This window comes from Zingiber officinale, chromosome 4A (assembly GCF_018446385.1).
Source record: "Zingiber officinale cultivar Zhangliang chromosome 4A, Zo_v1.1, whole genome shotgun sequence".
NCBI lineage: Eukaryota > Viridiplantae > Streptophyta > Magnoliopsida > Zingiberales > Zingiberaceae > Zingiber > Zingiber officinale.
The window spans coordinates 141,756,375-141,775,494 of NC_055992.1; the positions used below are offsets into that span (position 1 = coordinate 141,756,375).

At 33.7% G+C, this 19,120-nt stretch overlaps 1 protein-coding gene across 1 annotated transcript in view; it reads left to right on the forward strand.

Moving 5' to 3' along the window:
• The first annotated feature begins 1,231 nt into the window (after positions 1 to 1,231).
• The window catches only part of LOC121972860 (probable cadmium/zinc-transporting ATPase HMA1, chloroplastic), a 47,005-nt gene continuing 29,116 nt past the window's right edge, over positions 1,232 to 19,120 (forward strand). Inside the window, exons 1-4 of the mRNA XM_042524482.1 lie at positions 1,232 to 1,261; positions 1,571 to 1,766; positions 8,106 to 8,218; positions 15,443 to 15,684. Coding sequence (XP_042380416.1) covers positions 1,232 to 1,261; positions 1,571 to 1,766; positions 8,106 to 8,218; positions 15,443 to 15,684 — 581 coding nt within the window. The remainder of the gene's footprint in view (positions 1,262 to 1,570; positions 1,767 to 8,105; positions 8,219 to 15,442; positions 15,685 to 19,120) is intronic.

Genomic DNA, 19,120 nt, shown 5'->3' on the forward strand with positions numbered 1-19,120 from the left:
TCCTCTTCCTTGGGCACTGAGAAGTACCACTTCCTTGCCAATGGTTGGACATCAAAAGGGGCAATCAACTCTGGGCATGATTAAAGCAGGTGGATCACATAAACTTGTCGAAGGTTGTCGGAGAGGGAAGAGCGAGAGAGAGGTGGAGGAGAGAGTTGAAGAAAGAGTTGGATGTGGGAAGGAAGATTGTGCCATCACATAAATATGTGGGCTATGCTATCTCTTGAGAGATAAAGTTGGCAAAAGGCGACTGCGCTCGCCCCTACCTCCCCCGCCAACCCGTCCCAGTACCAATACAGAGGAGGTAAATCACGGGTGGCTACTAGCCCATGGAATAGTGACTGGCGCATGAGGGAGACATTTACCTCGTCTATGTCGAGATTCGAACCCTAGACGTTAAGTTGGCAGCACCTCATGCGCTAGCCACTAGACCATCCCGAGGGTACTATCTCCTAAGAGATAAAGAAATAAGAACTCGAGGAGAGAGAGACAGGTATAATGTTTAAGTGATTAAGGTGGCATTATGCCCATATTAATAAGTTTTGTTATTTGGACTCAGGTATGATTACTTGACATGGTATAGATCTAGTTGCCAAATAATGATTTTTTTTTTTCAAAGTGGGGACACTTGGAATCTCCAAAAGGGTGTAAATTTAGGATTCAGTAAGGGAACAAAACAAATATAAATGCTACTATAATTTAATATTAATCTGATATACACCTAAAATTTATTTGTTAATCTGTACATATTAAATATATTTAATAATTTAATATGTTATTAATAACCTAGTTAATAAGTATGGATGTATAAGGTATATTTTTTAATAATCTGATTAATTGGTCAATTATTATATACCTTAACTTATTAATTCCCTATCTCTTTAAACTTAATCTATCTGTTCCGTTATATAATTATAAAGTTGGTTGGCTAACCACTTACTTTAAATGCTTGAGTTGTAGAATATAGAAAAAGTATGATTCTATGGACTACTGCACTTGTCCATGTAACTAACACTAATGGGCATAGAGCCTCTTAGCTTCAACACAACTTAAACCCTACCTGATCTGCTTTATCCTAATATTTGATTAAGGGTTGATTCAAGAATTAGAGATATTAATTAGAGAAATTTAACAAAACTTGGGATTAATATGCTTAATCTGGATTTTTAAGGGATCATTTTGAGGATTCAAACTTGATTCATGCCCAATTTGAGCTTTGTTGACCCAATAGATGGTTAGATCAGATGGTGATCAAATTGAGGTTGCTTTACTGTTGAACTAGGTGTGAATCAAATTGCGTAATTTATAACGGAGCAGTTCATTTGGTATTTTAGATATCACAACAGAAGTTTACTTATCTTGGACTGCTGAGTTAGTTTCTTCCTTAATAGATATCTTTCACCCCAATGGCAAGTGCTTACCTTCAAGTCCATTCAAGGAGAGCTAATAGAAGACTTTTGTTTTTTGTTTTCTTCTTATTTTTATTTTTGTCGTCGCTTTTGCTTCATTTTTTTTATTCGGCATATATTTGATATCATTTATTTAATTTTATCTAATTCTTCTACTCTAGGTGACCAAGTCATGGGAAGACTCAACACTTAACAAGATTGTTGAGTTGACAAAAGAAGGTCAACTAAATAAGCCAAGGCTAGAAAGGTGGTTAGATGAATTTGGCGAATACTATAGCAAGGTTGTTGTTGCTCTATCTTTGGGGATAGCTCTTCTTGGACCATTTATTTTTAAGTGGCCCTTCCTTGGTAACTCAGGTAATGTTCACATATGATAAGGATATTTATATGCTGCAAATTGTTGAGATAATTACAACTACTTAACTATTTATTGAATACAGTCCCTTCTGCAAATATAGAGGCTAGCTACAGTGCATGCCGAGCATAATAAAAAAACTTAATAACAAAAAAATGATAGTAATATGGTTGTCTTGCGTATGTCAAAAATGCTAGATGGATAAATAGTTAGAATCATGATTTAAAATCTGAGTTTCGATTTATAACCGGAACGATACAATTTCGATATTGTACATGCCACACCGATATGCCACGCCAATATGGTTTTGGTATTTTTTAAATATATAATATATTAATTTAAAAAATAATTTAAATATTAAAAAATTTAAAAAACAAAAAATAAAATATTTTGTTTAAAAAGAAATACGAGATCATGGCACCTCCATATGGCAAATAAATAAAAAAATATTATATATTTTTTAAAATTAAAATTATATATATATATATATATATATTAATGAGTGGAGTTGTCAATTTGAGTTGGATCCGATGGGTTGGCCCGTCCCACCAAATAATTTAAGTGGGTTGGGTTAAAGTTTTATCAATCCATGTAAAGGTGGATTAGGGCGGGCCAACCCGCAAGGATTGCGGGTAGGTAGGTCGGCCCGTGGGCTTAGGTTGGCCCACGGGTTGAGAAGAAGACAAAAAAAAAAAAATCAAAATTTAAAACTAAAGTGTGAACTTAACGGGCTGCTTGCCTAACCCGCAACCCAAATTAAAATTTTCAATATTTTCTATATATATTTTTTATTTTTTGGTAGGCTCATTGGCGGGCACATTTAACCTATAACCCACCTTGGGTTGAGCTGGGTTGGGGATTTCCCATCCCGCCATGATGGCAGAACAACCCACCCCCGACCCATCAGACGATGGGTTTTTGAGGAGCCAACCCGCCCCGCCACGGGTTGACACGTCTAACAACTGTATTAATGGGATAATTTTATTAGGATTTGATTAAGCCTTTTAAAATCTTTAACTTAAGGTTAAAATTATTAACATAAGTTTCTTCCTTTGTGCATCATCACACCGATCACCCATGGGCATCCCCCCTTGACCCACGGAGTTCGCCGCGGGATCGTAGTGCCTTCGTGACCCTATTGTGCAGTGTCGGGCTGAGGGTGGAACGACAAATTTTGTCCATTTCATCTGGCATAGAACAAAATTTGAACCATGGTTAGAATTAATATTCTATTCATGTATATGCTACTAAAATATAAATATATACACAAATATACAATAAATGCAAACATATGTTAATGTATATGCATTATTTGTTCAATCAAACCTCCATAATTAATTGCCATCTTCATTGCTCACATGTCAATTAAGCCGTTCTGGATTTTTTGTTAAGAAAATTTAAGTTACGTGTGTTTGTTAACTTTCTTTGTGAAATTGAAAGTAATTAACCTTTTTTAGTTTTCTACGGTTCGCTTCCAAATATAATTGTTAGCAATTTCATTTTTTGCTTTTTGGGAAGATCTATGATCTTTCCATTTCAAAATTTTCTTTTATCATTCTTAAGATGAAAATTCAAAGCCAATTTTGGGCAAACCTTCTATAAGCATACATTAGTGCCACATTGAGGAATTTATCGAGGCTCAAAATCACTACCATTTACCACAGTGGCTATAGGCTTCCCCTAGGTTAGAAATTAATAAACATTACTTACATTTCCTAAGAGGAATGAAATAATGATATCGAGTTAGAGTTATTAATCAATCTAATGGTCATCGCCATATCCTAGTTTTAACATCTTTCAAACTTATTAATCAGTATTTGACAACAACATTTGCTCAATTTAGTGCTTTGTTAATATTGTGTGATTATAGAAACACAAGCCACATCCACTAATCACAAATGGATCACGTGATAAGTGCATAAGAGAATGGGCCAATGCTCCAAGTAACTTGCATAAGGGCAGAGAGATGCATGTGTGAGAACTGAAGTCCTAATAAAATATAAAATGGATTGAGATCTTCATTAACATGCTAATGGATTGAAGTTCACTTGAAGCACAAGGGTGGTAACTCATAGGCCAAGGAGCTTAATTACTGGCTAAAGGGTGCCAAAGTGAAGGGACTGGTCTTGTTGAAATATTACAGACTTGAACAATAAAAGTGCAGGAGTTCATGTAGCATGAATATTCAAATGATTTCAACTAACCAAGTTCCCTAGGTTTCTTAGATGCTTAGAGCAAACTGTTCTAGACATGGAGGTTCTGAAGTCAGAATCATCCAAACACAATAAGATCATCTAGGACATTGAGCTTGCTCATCAGGACGAACTGATTTGTTAGACTTGTTGTGTTGATAAATATAAGAACTCTGCCATTTTATGGCCAGAGTACTTGGATTCGTTATATTTTCCTTCAACTTTGGTTCTTCCCTCTACAGGGCTTAGACAATGAACTCATCCATATATCCATATAGCATTTTCGCCTCAGAGATATAGAATGTTCCTTGTTTGGAGGAAGTTGAAGGAAGTTTAGTCATTGATGATTGGCAAGAATTTCCTCCCTAGAAAAATTTCTCTAGCTAAGCAAGACATAAAACAGAGGGTGTGCCTTAAATTATTGTTGTTGAAGGAAGCCCCCTACTTTTTGGGTCTTAGTCTTCACCTCAAGTATGAGGTCTTACTCCTTTTTCATTTTAGCATGCACCTTGGAATTCTTGGCTACCTTCTTTTATTTTAGATGCCTCTTTGGGTCTTCGTCTTCATTTTGGTTTAAGTTCATATGGCCCTTTTGTTTCAGGATGCCTCTTGGAATCTTTGGTTAGAGGTCTTATGATTTTTTTTTTTGTAAAACATTTCTTTGGGGCTTAGTCTTTATATTGGATTTGAGGGCTTGTGCCCTTTTAATTTCAAGATGCTTCTTTATTGGAACCCTAGAGCTAAGGTCTTATGCACTTTTATTTTGGGACACCTATTATGTCTTAGTTATCATTCTCATATGAGGTCTTATGCCTTTATAGACTCTTAACTAAATATCTTTTGCCCTTTTATTCTAGGATGCTTCTTTGAGTCTTAGTTTAATCTATGTTTGAAGCATGGTTTGAAGTCTCACACCGTGCCGGGTGAAACGATCAAAAATCATTGAAACTCGATACCGCTTAAGACTAAGTTTCAAAATCTTGAGTCGTGCCGTAGTTTTGATTTTTGATTGAAAGATAGTATTCCAATATTGTGTTGACGTTCTAATGCATGGTGTTGGCGACAGATTGGAAGTTGAATGTGGAAGGAGATGAAGTAAAGGAAGGAAATATTGTTTATACGGAGTGATATTGAGTTTCGGTAATTTACCGAAATGATAATTTTTTTTTGACTGTTTTTCTTGCTAGACATGACACAAAATTTAAAACCATGCTCGACATATATGCAAGACAATGTCTCTTTTCTATGCTTCCGCTCCTTCTTCAACTCTAATCCATTGTTGACACCATACATCGAAATATCGGCATGATACCGAAATAGTATCGTTCTAGTCAAAGATCGAAACTTGGCATGACTCAAGATTTTGAACTTTGGCTTGAGACCTTTGACCTAAGTTTTTCTCTAAAGAAAAAATTTCAGGAATCATTTCTCCGTCTTGATTTTCATCTTGTGTCTGAGGTGCTATTCTTTTTTTATTTGAGGATGTCTCTCGGAACCTTTAACCTGCGTTTATCTGCCTTTTATTTCAGGATGCCTCTTTAGGTCTTAACTTTCACTTGGTATCTAAGGTCTGATGCTCTTTCATGTCAAGATATTTCTTTGGACTCTTGAATCAATGCCTTTTTTATTTAGGATGCCCCTTCTTATTTGACTACAACTGCAGAGATGATAACTATGGCTTCATATAGTCCAAATTTGTCTCCTTTGGACAATTGGACATCTTGCCTATGGTCAATCTTCTTGGGAATTAACTTGGTTTGAAGTCTAATGAGTGGCTTAGAGCATCAAAATTAATTCTTTATAAAATCTTTAAGATTAATCTTTCTTTTTTTTTTGTGTAGAACATGTAAAGATATTTTCAATTTTTAATACAAGCATTTGAAAGTAAAGTGATTGGTGAACTGAATTTTAATTCTTGGTCTATAGTCATTCTGGCCCTCAATGTAAGTTTTAATGTTAGCTAAGTTCTATAACCTAGGGAGTAGGGATTTCCTTCCATTCTAGACTGCTCTACTTATAAGCTCCAATTCACACCTCTGGTGGCATTCAATATGACCCCTTCCAATTAGGCACGACCTTTCTCTGCTGTGTAGGTCAACTTGCTTTCATCTTTCTCAAGACTAAGCCTCCCCATCTGAAGCATTATATTAATTTCATTAATAAGGCTTATAAAATTTTAACTAAATAACAATTTTCTTATTTAAATCTTCAATACTCTTTTTCTTTCTTGCCATGACCAACTTGTACTGTGCTATGCGACCACAGGTACAATTCCAACTAATTTTAGCAAATCCATTCCAAGTTCACTTGAATGTTCTGATTTTGTTCATCCCGAGTAAAATTCATTTTCCTATAAGATGGCAGTGTTATCTCTCCAGTCTTGGAAGCGCAATATCCTGTTGGTCACTTAAGTCTGCCTCTTAGTTTGCGGATGTGGCATGTTCCATTTTTCATCACTAAATGGGTAGCTCAAACATAGTGATGGTTTCCAACCACAAGAAGTTGTGTTCTGAACTAGTTCCGCTTCCACCTATTTTAAGAAATAATTTACTTCTACGATTATGAACTTCTTTGACCCTTTCTTCTCCTATGAAAAATCCCCAAGATATCAACTGACTTTAGATAGAACAACCTAACACCCTCTTAACTGTCACTATGTCATGATGAGCTTCCAAGCCACCTTTACAAATTTCTGACAACATTCACACCAGCTTCAACCCACAAGGCTGAGCAGAAGTATGTGCCTCTTATCATCTTAATAGCTAAGTTCCTAGCTCTGATTTCTAAATATCCTTTCATTGATTTTCCTGAACAGTGTAAGGCTGCGTACATGGGTTCGAATCCTGGAAACAGCCTCTTGCAAAAAATAGGGTAAGGCTGCGTGCAATGGATCCTTCCCCGGGACCCCGCATGGCGGGAGCTTCATGCACCGGGTTGCCCCTTCGATTTTCCTGAACACCAATAGGGCCACTTCCGGATGAAGACACCTCAGATAAAGCATGGAAAATAACCTTTTGTGCAAAACCTCATTGATCAAAGTTTACTTGACAGCCTGATTCAGTTTTAAACAAATCATTTCAACCTTAAAGCCGGTTGATAGACCCTAACTAACCCTTACTAATAGGTGATAGGTTCTAGATTAAATTTCAGGATACAAAACAAAGAGAAATATAAGGGAATTCAAAACAACATAGATATTCATCGGTTTATGTTCCTATTGCTGCTAAATCCACATGAACTTCTCGTATGCATTACTTTACTAAGAAAATGAGGGTTTTGCAAGGGGAATGAAAACATTGTTGTGGAGTTCTATTGCTGCGATGGGTAAGACAAGACTTACACAAGACATGGAGCTGGAATTACCTGGAGCCTGAGGAAAGAGGAAGCGTTGTATGGGTGCTTTGCTGTCTGAAATTTATATTCATTAGTAGTTGCATGGTTTTTTTTTTTATGTTTATTCTCCAATAGTTGTATTTTTGTAGTGCAATGCAGTATGCAATAGAACCTTGTAATCATAATTTGTAGTTTTAAATATCATCAAAATGGTAAACTCTACAAAATTGTATATTGAAGGAAATGCAAAATTTGTGAGGAAAATATGGAGTTGGAATTACCTGGAGCCTGAGGAAAGAGGAAGCACTGTATGGGTGCTTTGCTGTCCGAAATCTATATTCACTATTAGTTGCATGGTTTTTTATGTTTATTCTCCAATAGTTGTACTTTTGTAGTGCAATGCAGTATGCAATAAAACCTTTTAATCATAATTTATAGTTTTAAATATCATCAAAATGGTAAACTCTACAAACTTGTATATAGAAGGAATGCAAAATTTGTGAGAAAAATATGGTTTATATAATGAAAAGTATATTCCTATAGTAATGGGATTCAAGTGTTGCATTATGAAAAATGTTCAGTGACCAAAATTATTTAAACTATTGTTATTAGAATTTTTGTTACCTTGATAAGGTTAGTTATTCATAGTTGCTGTGACTGGTTCCTGATAATTCAAATGATTACCAACTCTGTTTATTATACTCGATTTGAGATTCCGAAGCTGATTTTTAACTGTAATTGCTATTTGAGATGCTTTTGGGGCATTTCTCTTTTATATGCTGTAAGTGTTAGTGGACATTCATTTTTTCCTTGTAGTTTCTAGGGGCTCAGTTTACCGAGCTTTGGGTCTTATGGTGGCAGCATCACCTTGTGCACTTGCTGTAGCTCCCTTAGCTTATGCTACTGCAATCAGTGCATGCGCACGGAAGGTAATAGTTAAGGTTTTCTCCTATTTTCTATTGATGGTTGACTTGTGTTAGTATATTTATACTTATTCTCACATTTGCCTTGTTTTTGTGCTAACTAGCATTTCATCAAATTCACTTAGGTTTTTATTCATGTATGGTATAAAGATGAAATCTTGCATGCTTATTTTCTGGACCAAGCAAAGATCAAGTCTTGTGGTTTTAGTTTACTTACTTTTATATGGTAATGCCATGTGTACTGACTTATTCTGGTGTTACCATGTGCTTCTTGTTACATGAAGAAAATATGTAACGGACAACTGCAACTAATCTGACATTATCTGTTAAGATACCTAGTGCAGGTACATGTTTTCTCATGGTGGGCAGCCAACAGTAGAGACGTTTTGTTATGGTTAGGAATACATGGACCATAATGTATATAAGTTATAATAACTTCTGAGGAATAAATATTTGGAAATCTCATGTTCTCTTATCATCCTTTTGGAGAAATCATTTACTATTAATCACTATAATCCCATGTTAGACCACTTCTGCCATTCAAGATGATGAGGATTTGGGAAAACAGTATTGAATGACACACAATGACAACATTACTCAAAACACCAATTACACCTTTGAAAATGACAACACAGAAAGATAATAAGAATGTATCCTGGCAAGACTTATTATCTAATTAATTAAAAATTTAGAGAAAGTGTAACAACTTTATAGATTATATTAATTGGTATGATAGAAAAGATAAGCATTTCCTACATCATATAATTTATTTAAAAAGTTTAACCAATTTGTATTGGTTTATATTATTCAATAATGGCACAATATGACATGAGCCATTATGATTGTCATGACATACCACAAATTGCCAACTCTAAGAATGGTTCCTATCTCTAGCACTTGATCTACATTGTTTGGTATCACTTCAGTGTTGTGCCACATCAAGGCTTTAAAAAATGACCTAGGTGTTTTAGACAATTGGCATCTTATGCAAATTTAACATGCAATGTTGATGTAAAGTAAATTGCGGAAATTACAAACAACAATAACATTGTGAAGAATTCAATTCCAAACACTTTATGTACAACAAATTTGAAGATTGCGGAAATAATAACACAAATTTTCATAATTTTAACTTTTTTTCTTACTTTCTCAGCTTAATATGACTATGAGCACATATATGTCATGAGCATGCATGGTTAGTGACAACATAAGCGACACTGGTAGTGTGCTAATGTAAGTATTGTGAGATTACTTGAAATGAGTGTAAGTGTATGAGTTTGCTCTAATATCAAAAGTGAACTTTTACTTGACTTATGACGAAGTGACATTAATCATTTCTTTATTCGCGGCCATGAGAATAGTATCATCAACATTGATCCAAATAGCCTGACCATGGTTTGAAATCGTCGGTTCAAGGGTTTCAAAATGTCGACCCTTAACCTTAACCTTCCAAGGTGGTTACGGTTCATGGTTCGGAACCACCAGTTACAATTTGGTTCATGGTTCGTGTTGGTTCAAGATTATGATTATTTATTTAAAAAAATTTTTTAAAAATAAAAATATAAAAAAGAGCTTATACTTATTTAAGTTGTCTACGTATCTCCTTAGTGCATAGGGGAATCAAAACTCATGTACTTCATTTACGTTTTTAACTTCTTTCCTTAAGAAGTGACGTTACTCATTTCCATTTCTCATTTCCATAGTGTTAGTTTCTTTGGTATCATACTCTTCCATTTCGTTATTTGAAAGTTGCATTCCTTGTATTCTTGTTGCAGCTCTCGTCCAATCATTAAGTAATGCTTGTACTTTCAATGAATCAGGAGATAAAGTAGATCTTCTTTCATCCAATATATTACCTTTGAAACTAAACGTCTAGAATTTCTTTTGCTATGTTGGAGAACAAGAAGTCTTTTGTGACCACCATGGTAGGATATCGAAATCGGATTCCCTATATCTTTTATTTAAAAAAAAGTCGTAAAATAATTCTAATATCATATAAATTACTTCTAGTATTTTGTACAATATTAACAGTATTAAAAAAAGAATTTTTAAATGGAATTAAAACATCACAATACATAATTAACATTTCATGTAAACCATCTAATTCAAGTGTAGGGTCTAAAACAAATGCAACTAAATAAATATCATGAATATGATATTTTTTTATTCCATTTTGGTTTTATTTCTAACACGCAAGAAAATAAAAATTCATTCACATGTTTATTAAAATTAAAGCTATGTTAAAAAAATTCATCATTACACCGAAAAATTGTTCAGTTGCATAATTAAATACTTTTAAAATTGCTCAAATACAACATATATTCAATTGGTGTGGAAATAAATATACATTAGTATTATTAGTATTTGTACAAAAAATTAACATGACAATTCTTTATATTGAAGTGAATCTTGTTATAATTTATATGTTGAATTCTAATGTGTTGATATATTACGTTAATCTACTTTATTGTTTCAGTATACTAGGATATGATCACAAATAAGAAATAATATTTTTAATTTGTTAATTTGATTTTTTAAAAAATTTTAATTCCTCTTGAGGATATAAATTTAAAGCATAACATACACATTGAATACGAAAAATAAACCATTAATCGTATGAGATATATACATTTCAGTTCGTCAATATTTGTAGTATTAGAACTAACATTATCAAATGATATTGAAAGTATTTTAGAAGTCAATTCATATTCTTCTAAAATTAAGCATAATAATTGAGAGATGTTGGGAGAAGTGTGTGCTTTATCAAAGACTCGATATGCTAATTTATCAATCTAATGACAAGTCATACCCATAAATAAATGAGTTTGCCAATAGTCATTCCAAATATTAGGCTTTTTATTTAATTTACTAAATTCTATAATTAATTCTTTTTTCTTTGTCTTATTAATTTTTTAATTATACAAGTAACTATAATTCGGAGAACATGTTTAGTAGATGGGCTAAGTGATTCTTGACAAAAAAATTTCAAATGGGCATTAAGACCCAAAACTAAAAGAAAGATATTTTAAAGAAATGAATTTAGCTAATAATTCTCTTAATTTATTATCAGGATATTTAACTAAATTGAATTGGTACCTCCATTAGTCAATGGAAATCTATACAATTGTGTTTAAGAACGTTTAACTCCAAATTTCGTCAGGTGCTTCATTTCAATATGTCGCTTCAATAACTTATAGTGCACTCGATGGGAATTTGTAGGAGGTTTTGCAATACTTACATTTTGCACATAATTCACTAGATAGACGAGTGATTTTCTCAAAATATTTAGTAAAAATATATGGTTTTAACCTTAGAAGTTTTAGTACTTTCTTTTGTCTCGATTGTTGGAAGTTGCTCTAGTTCATCATCAATAAATTGAATGTTGCCGAGATCCACATTCAGAGACACTATTTCCTCGCACTTCCGAGATTGAGATGAACCTCCTTCCATTAGAATTGGAGAATTGAAGTTGAAAGCGATCGAGATTTTGGAATTTAGAGACAAGAGTAGAGAAGATGATGCGAAAACAATGAAATGAGTGGTCTATTTATAGAGTTTGGAGAATAACAATCACTAAATTGTAGTTATTGATAAAAAAAATGGTCAAATAATCTCAACTGTTAAAAAAAAATAAAATAAAAACTTTACTTAGACAAAAATTGGTGGTTTACTAGTGGCTTCAACAAGCAAATTCAAAAAACAAATGACGATGTGAACTACCTGTTCACGACTTGAACCACATCCAACAACCCATCCCTAGACAAGTTGGTTAGGGTTTCGACCTATTTAATCAGATTAATGGGTAACTTAGGGATTGAAATGTCGGTCTGTGCCGGGTGGCACGGGCGGTTTTTGTCGTTTTGCTGAGGAATTGAAATAGCACCCTACGTGTAGCCATTTCGAGTGCGCGTCGTGAGTAGCAGGACATCCTGAATGCATCGCCGGATGCTTCCGATGCCGTCGGAGGTGCCACCGGACTCCTCCGGTGCCGCTGGAGGCATTGCGGGGCGCCTGAAGTATCACGGGCGCTGGAGGCGTCGTGACGCGACACTTCTAGCGGAGCCGGAAGCATAGCGGAATGCTTCTGGCGCCGTCCGAAGCATCGTCGGACGCTTCCGGTTTTGCCAGAGGCGTTGCCGGACGCCTCTAATGGTACCGGAGGCGTGCAGGGCATGTCGCGTGTGCGCATGCGTGCGTCACGAGCACTGTGCAAAATTAATATAATTCAAACAATTCCCACTTAAGTGTGATATTTTAAAGAGGTTTTCATAAACCCTAATTTAATTATCTCAATAAAATATATTTAAAATTTTTAAAAAATTAATAAATTTTATTAAATGATATTCTGAAATTGTTTTTAAGTTTTAAATTTTATTGAAAAATTTTAAAAATTTTTATAAAAATTCTAATAAATTAAATTTATATTCTGATATATTTTTAATTATATTATATTTTTTACTGTTTTAATTTTTAATTGATATTTTAATATTTATTATATATTATTTAAATTAATAATTAATTCAATGAATAAATAGTTAATTTATATAATTATTATATATAAAATGATATCTTTGTCTTAATTTATATAATTATGATTATTTAATTTGGGCATTGGAGAACTATAGAGGTTATCTAAGCAAAATGTTATAAGAACCAATTTTTCCATCTGATTCACGCACTCCTTTTAGTATTAGCAAGGTAACATATTATGATATATTAATTTTAATTTGAATTATTGATAGATCAGTTTTCTTTACCAAAGCTATATTTACTTATTTTTTCTAACAATATTAAGTTGTTCAATAATGGAGAACTTATATAAAATCAATATACAACTTATTTTTAAATTATACATAATAAATATATTTATCGAATAATTACTATATATAAATAAAAAAAATACCGAAATCGTATTGGCATGATACGATATCAAAACCGCATCGTTCCAGTTTGCGACCGAAATCTTGGCACGAGTCAAAATTTTAAACCTTGGGGTAACCGGCCAGTAGACCGGTTAGGAATCCGGTTCAGACTTGGCCCGTGGTCGGGTCTAAAATAGCCTTCTCAAATTAAGTTAACAAGTAGTTAAGAATAGGCAATGCCTATATGAAGAACAAGAGGTTTTTATTGGTAAAAGCATGGTTGATTTTATCCGTTGAAGAAATATAAACATTTCTTGCACTTATCAATAAAGAGTTGCTCAGAGAAAACAAGGACATTTTGTTATATCTTTGTAATGTTGTTTGATAGGAAGTTTAAAAATTAAAATAATGGCATTGAAAACAATCTAGATAGTGGGTAGATGATGATGTCGGATATACAGAATGTTGGTAGAAATATATGCTCCTTAAGCTTCAATATTGAAGTCATAAACGTGTATAACACGATGTCACTCATGATGCTCAGGATAACAATTATAATTTTCGGCCAGTTATGAATCACAATCAATGGCATCATCATATGGGTCAGCAGATCACATTGAGATCATGGCTATTTGGATATGATGGAGTTCAACTTACAACCTTCCTACAAGTCTCTTCATCTATATGTTTTAATGCACTCACGTTAAAGGCCTAGCACCTACTGGTTTCCTTGTCCTATATTTCCACGGGTTCTAATTCTAATTTTATCTGCTTTTTTTTTTCAGTTGTGAACTGAGCATTAATAGACATGTGGATCAATCAATTCAACTTTTAGATATCTTAGGAGCAATACTCCATTTGGGCCATTGAAAAAATGGTTTAATGAAGGTTTAAATCTCAATGGAGCAGGAGTTGATAAAGATAGTCTGTGGCAAATTAGTGGCGGAGTAAGGAGATAGAGGTGGAGGTACTCCTGAGTTGAAGAAAACACTTGAACTCATGTGGTCCTCATGAAGCTCTTCACGTGGAGGTACTCCTGAGTTGAAGAAAACACTCATTGAACTCATGTGGTCCTCATGAAGCTCTTCATGAGCTGAAGAAGACTGTAGTGGAGCTGATTACAAGTTGTGTGTCTTTGTGGAGCTCTTTTGCGAGTCATTGCGGTTTTATGTTGAATTATATTGAGTCATCAAAGACCTTGACATTGCCAAAAAAAAATGTTCCCAAGTTTTGTAGAGTTATTATGAGCTTTTGTTTGGAGTCCTATAATTCATAAAAAGTTCATATAAGTTTGATTCCTATAATTTTTTCCACCTAAGTGTACTATGGTTATTTTTAAAATGACTATAACAATTAGATGATAAATTTATTATAATTTTGGATAAAGAAGCTATAAAAGAAACATTGCTTGAACTTGTATTGACAGGTGTTGAAAATGTTGAAACATACTTAGGTTCGACATGATGCTTATATTCATCAACACAATTTATAGGGGTGACATCAACGTCTAGTTTAGGTACAAATGCTAGAGAGAGCACCAACTATAACACAACGAACTTGAGTGAGACGTTCACGGGTATCGGGTTAATAGAGATGTATATAGGTCTTTAGGTGTCTATTTTGATATGATACTTCATCAGACGTGAATAGCTCGTAAAGTCTCATTTTGTACATTTTGAACACACACACACACAAACAAAATTTGTAGGGGCGACATGTGAGAGATTACTTGTAATGCTAATTTTGGATTTTTTTAATTACTAGAATGATATGTTTCAATCCCGCCACTTGGTACAACATGACATTTCAAACTTGCATTAACCTCGCTAAGATGTTGCAAGAATCGGAGCTTTCAATCAATGCAAGACATTTTAATTTCATTAGGGCTTCATTATGGGATATTAGTAGGAGGTGATGGGTAGAAGAAGCCTTTCCCTTGGTTCCGCTTCCACTCATATATTTTGTAAGTGGACATCATTTATATATTTTTTCCCAAAGTTTCTATGAATTTCAATTCAATTGTATACTACATAACTATATTACTTATTCTTGGAGATAAATAGGCCAAATGGGAGCGGATCAGAGTGGTGGAGCCAAACCATAACTTGGATAATACCTTCGACTTTTGTCGACAAGGGTTTTACCACTGAGAGTGTTGTTGTGAGCTGATACCAGACATTGTAAAGAAACTGAGATACTAAATTTTAGGACTTGTATTAAAACGTTTTTGATAACTTTTTTGAGCTATATTTTGCAATTGAAGTATATATGATGCAATAATTTTCTTAATATGTTGTTTTCAGTATTGAATAGTTTCTTGAAATTACATCATTTTTTTATTGGAGTAATTTCGTTGTTATTAATGTAGGGAATTTTGCTCAAGGGCGGGCATGTCTTTGATGCTCTTGCAGCTTGCAAATGTGTAGCATTTGATAAAACCGGAACTCTCACAACTGGAAAGCTTATGTGTAAGGCAATTGAGCCAATTCATGGTCATGGGTTTAGAGGGAGCAAATCTGATGTGTCTTTGTGTTGTACACCGAATTGTGAGAGTGAAGCTTTAGCTGTTGCTGCGGCAATGGAAAAAGGAACTACACATCCCATCGGGAGGTAAACAAGGATTTAATGTTGCTCATAGTATTTGGTAGTTGCCACTTGCCATTGAAGTTTGATGATTCTTGTTTATATATCCTTAGGAATCCGTTAGAGAGGGAGGTCATAAAACATGTACATGAACATGAAGTGATAAAACTGTATTTGAACACTTGAACTTAATGTAGTAAAATAATTGTCTTAAATTTAATTGTCATTGTGAAACAGTCAGCTTATGCCAATTCTTACTGCTCGCATAATCATCTAGCTTGTCCAAATTTAGGAAAGTTGACTAGAAAAGTTAACTAGACACACTGTGCGTGGATATTTGAACAAAAAGACCTTGAAGTCTTGCTGAAGTTTGATTGTCTGGTGGTTTTTAATGTTGAAGACTGTCCCGTCCAAGCAAGCAGAAAATAAGTGTGAAGAACAGGGGGAGGCCAAAGGAAATTATATTTAGCATAGTTAAAAGTGATACAGAAGATATGAATAAATTGCTAATGATATATTTTGCATGAATTGAATATTGGATTAGAATTCATATATTTGACTCCTAATAGATGGCACTAATATAGCTTGATAATTATATAGATAAATGCCCTAGTTAGGCAATGTGAGACCATGATGTACATTAATCGAGGAAGAGTGACCTAAGAAAACTTGGTTAGCAACAATAAAAGTGGATGAAATTTATTTAAATATAGATGAGAATATAGTAGGGGATCAAACCCAATGATGTAGGAGGATGTATGTAGTTGACTTCAATTGTGAGATAGACTTAGACTTGGTTGATGTTGATGTTGTTGTTGGTTGCTTTCCACTTTTCCTTGAGGTACATATGCATGATTTAGCCTTCATATTGAGACTATGCATGATTTCAAGTCTCAGATTGAATAATGAATACTCTTGTAACTGTCTATCACGGTTTCACTGCCTCTTATTCATTTTAAGCTTCAGGTCAATACGATAGACTCGCAAGTAGGCATTAACCATGATACATGGTATAGATACATGTTTGGCTTGTAAGTGTTGTGGGTATGTTCAAACCTTTCCTAATGGGTAAATTGTGTAGGATCGACTGCACCAACAAATTGTGCTCGTCTTTTTCATTATGGATTTTGGTTGTTTTTTGTTTTGCATCCTAGTAGTATGCATGCAAAGCAGAATCAGGATTTCAGGCTTGCTCCACAACTAGTTTGTTAATATGACACCATTAGAGGTTCTAGTACTTCTGTTACTGAATTGTCAGTATCATAATATCAAACAGACAAACTCCATTTTCATTTTTTTGGGTTTTCTATTTGTATCTGAACAATATATACTTAAATTGACCAGTACAAAGGAATATAATATTTTTGTCACTTGAATACATTGCAAGCTTATCTACAACATTTAGATGAAATTGAATATTATAATTTTTTATTAATTAGTTAATATGTTTTGACATGAGATTTTTATGGACATATTCAAACATGTTTAAATGCAGCCAGGCCAATAGAATCTACTATTAGAAGGGTTTGATTAATGGAATGGAAGGTGCAAGAGGTAAATGTAAGAAAGAATATATTAGCCATATAAAGGTATCCATATAATCCACTCAGCCCCTTAGCCACCAATTGAGCCTTTACTCAATCCTCAATGCACACAAGTGATGACTTCATGGTGAATGCACATTTGCAGCCTACTGTGGATCTGTCAAATAGTAGAGGTACTAGGTACTAGGTACTAGATCTCATCTAGCATTAGAATGTAACACTTACATCTCTTCCACCAGTGTGTGTCTTGACTTTGGATCTGAAACTGCCTTTGTAGCAGCAATCTTAGGAATAAGTGCAAAGACAAAAAAAAAGAAGTGAAGACAGAATAAATAGGTGATAGTGCAACATAAGATAAAAAACAAGAAATATAATGAGTGGTAAGGCAATTGCAAGTACCTTTTTGAAGAGCAAACTAGAGGTCCAAATCAAATGGTGAATTTGGAACAAGAAAAAATGCTGGGCGAGGATTATAGTCTTGTTATCATCTATTATTGATCCTCATGGTGAAGCTTACTAGCGGCCCTGCTGGAGAAGTATTAGAGGAGGTAATGAAATGGACAATGTAGGAAATGGAAACACCTTAGTCACTGACTTTGAAGCAGATGGTGAGTCCAAGAATGAGGGCAAATATGCATTGCTCTCCCTTTAGTAACCAAGAGTAACCAAGGAGGGAAAGCACTCTTGATGAAGGTTTAAAATTATATTTCATGCCAGATTTTTGTCTCTACTGAAAAGGTACAATTTCATTATCATATCATACTATGTTGGTATAATTTTAATAATATAATTTAATTATTAATGATAATATGAATAATTTTACTTACTAGACATTGTAGCTTTTAATTAGTTATTTTATTGTAATTAGTTATCTACTGTAGTAAATGGCAGGTGGTCACATGATTGGAAATGTAGCATGAGTATAGTATCCAAAGAGATGATTCTTCTCAAGTGTTACAAAAAGATTTTTAATTAAATGTGCAATAGAACAACTATTTTTTGCTTGGAATGACATTTAGTATGGTAATTAAGCTAATTGACAAGCAATGTAGAGAAGAGCAAAGCGTGTTTGGAGAGTTAGGATTGCATTTGTACATGTAAAAACTAGTTTATTTTTGGCAATGCTATATTCAACAAATTTAATGATTTAGATAAACATAGTTTATTTAAGGTGATTGTAATTTAATAGGATTAATAATTTTTTTTAGCCACATTTATAAGATAAGTAATGTTATACTCTAGAAATTTAATTTTTTAGATAAACAGTTTATTTAGGGTGATTGGAATTTATAAGGATACATTTGGGTATGAATTGGATGTCTTGAAATGGTTTTATTTTAGTATTGATATTTAATTCAATGTTTAAAATTTCAAGTTGTGTCAGAGTTTCAATTTTTTACCGGAACGATATTGTTTCGATATTATATTGTGGCGTGTCGATATGGTTTTGATGCTTAATATATATATATATAGAAATCTCGCACTACTTGTCATTCTGATAAATTATTGAAAATCGATAGCATTCGACACAGACTAAGATTCAAAATCTTGAGTCATACAAGAGTTTCTATTTAATTAAAGCTATATTATTTCGATACCATGCCATTGTTTTGACACATAGTTTTCATAGTGAATCAGACAGGAAAGAAGAAAGAAGATAAAGAAGAAAAGAACACAACTATATACCTAAAGTTGACATCTGTGCCCCATGTAGAATGCTTCATGTAGAATGATACATTTTTGACATTGTGTTGTACAAACACAAGATAAAAAAAATAGTAAACATGTTCAATTCATCTTGATAACATGTGTGCTAGCATGCCAAGGGGTGTCAAATGTTGGCATGATACAAAACTCATCAACATGATCGACACGAGACAGGATGTGCCTAGTAGTACTGAGTTTCAATAATTTATTAG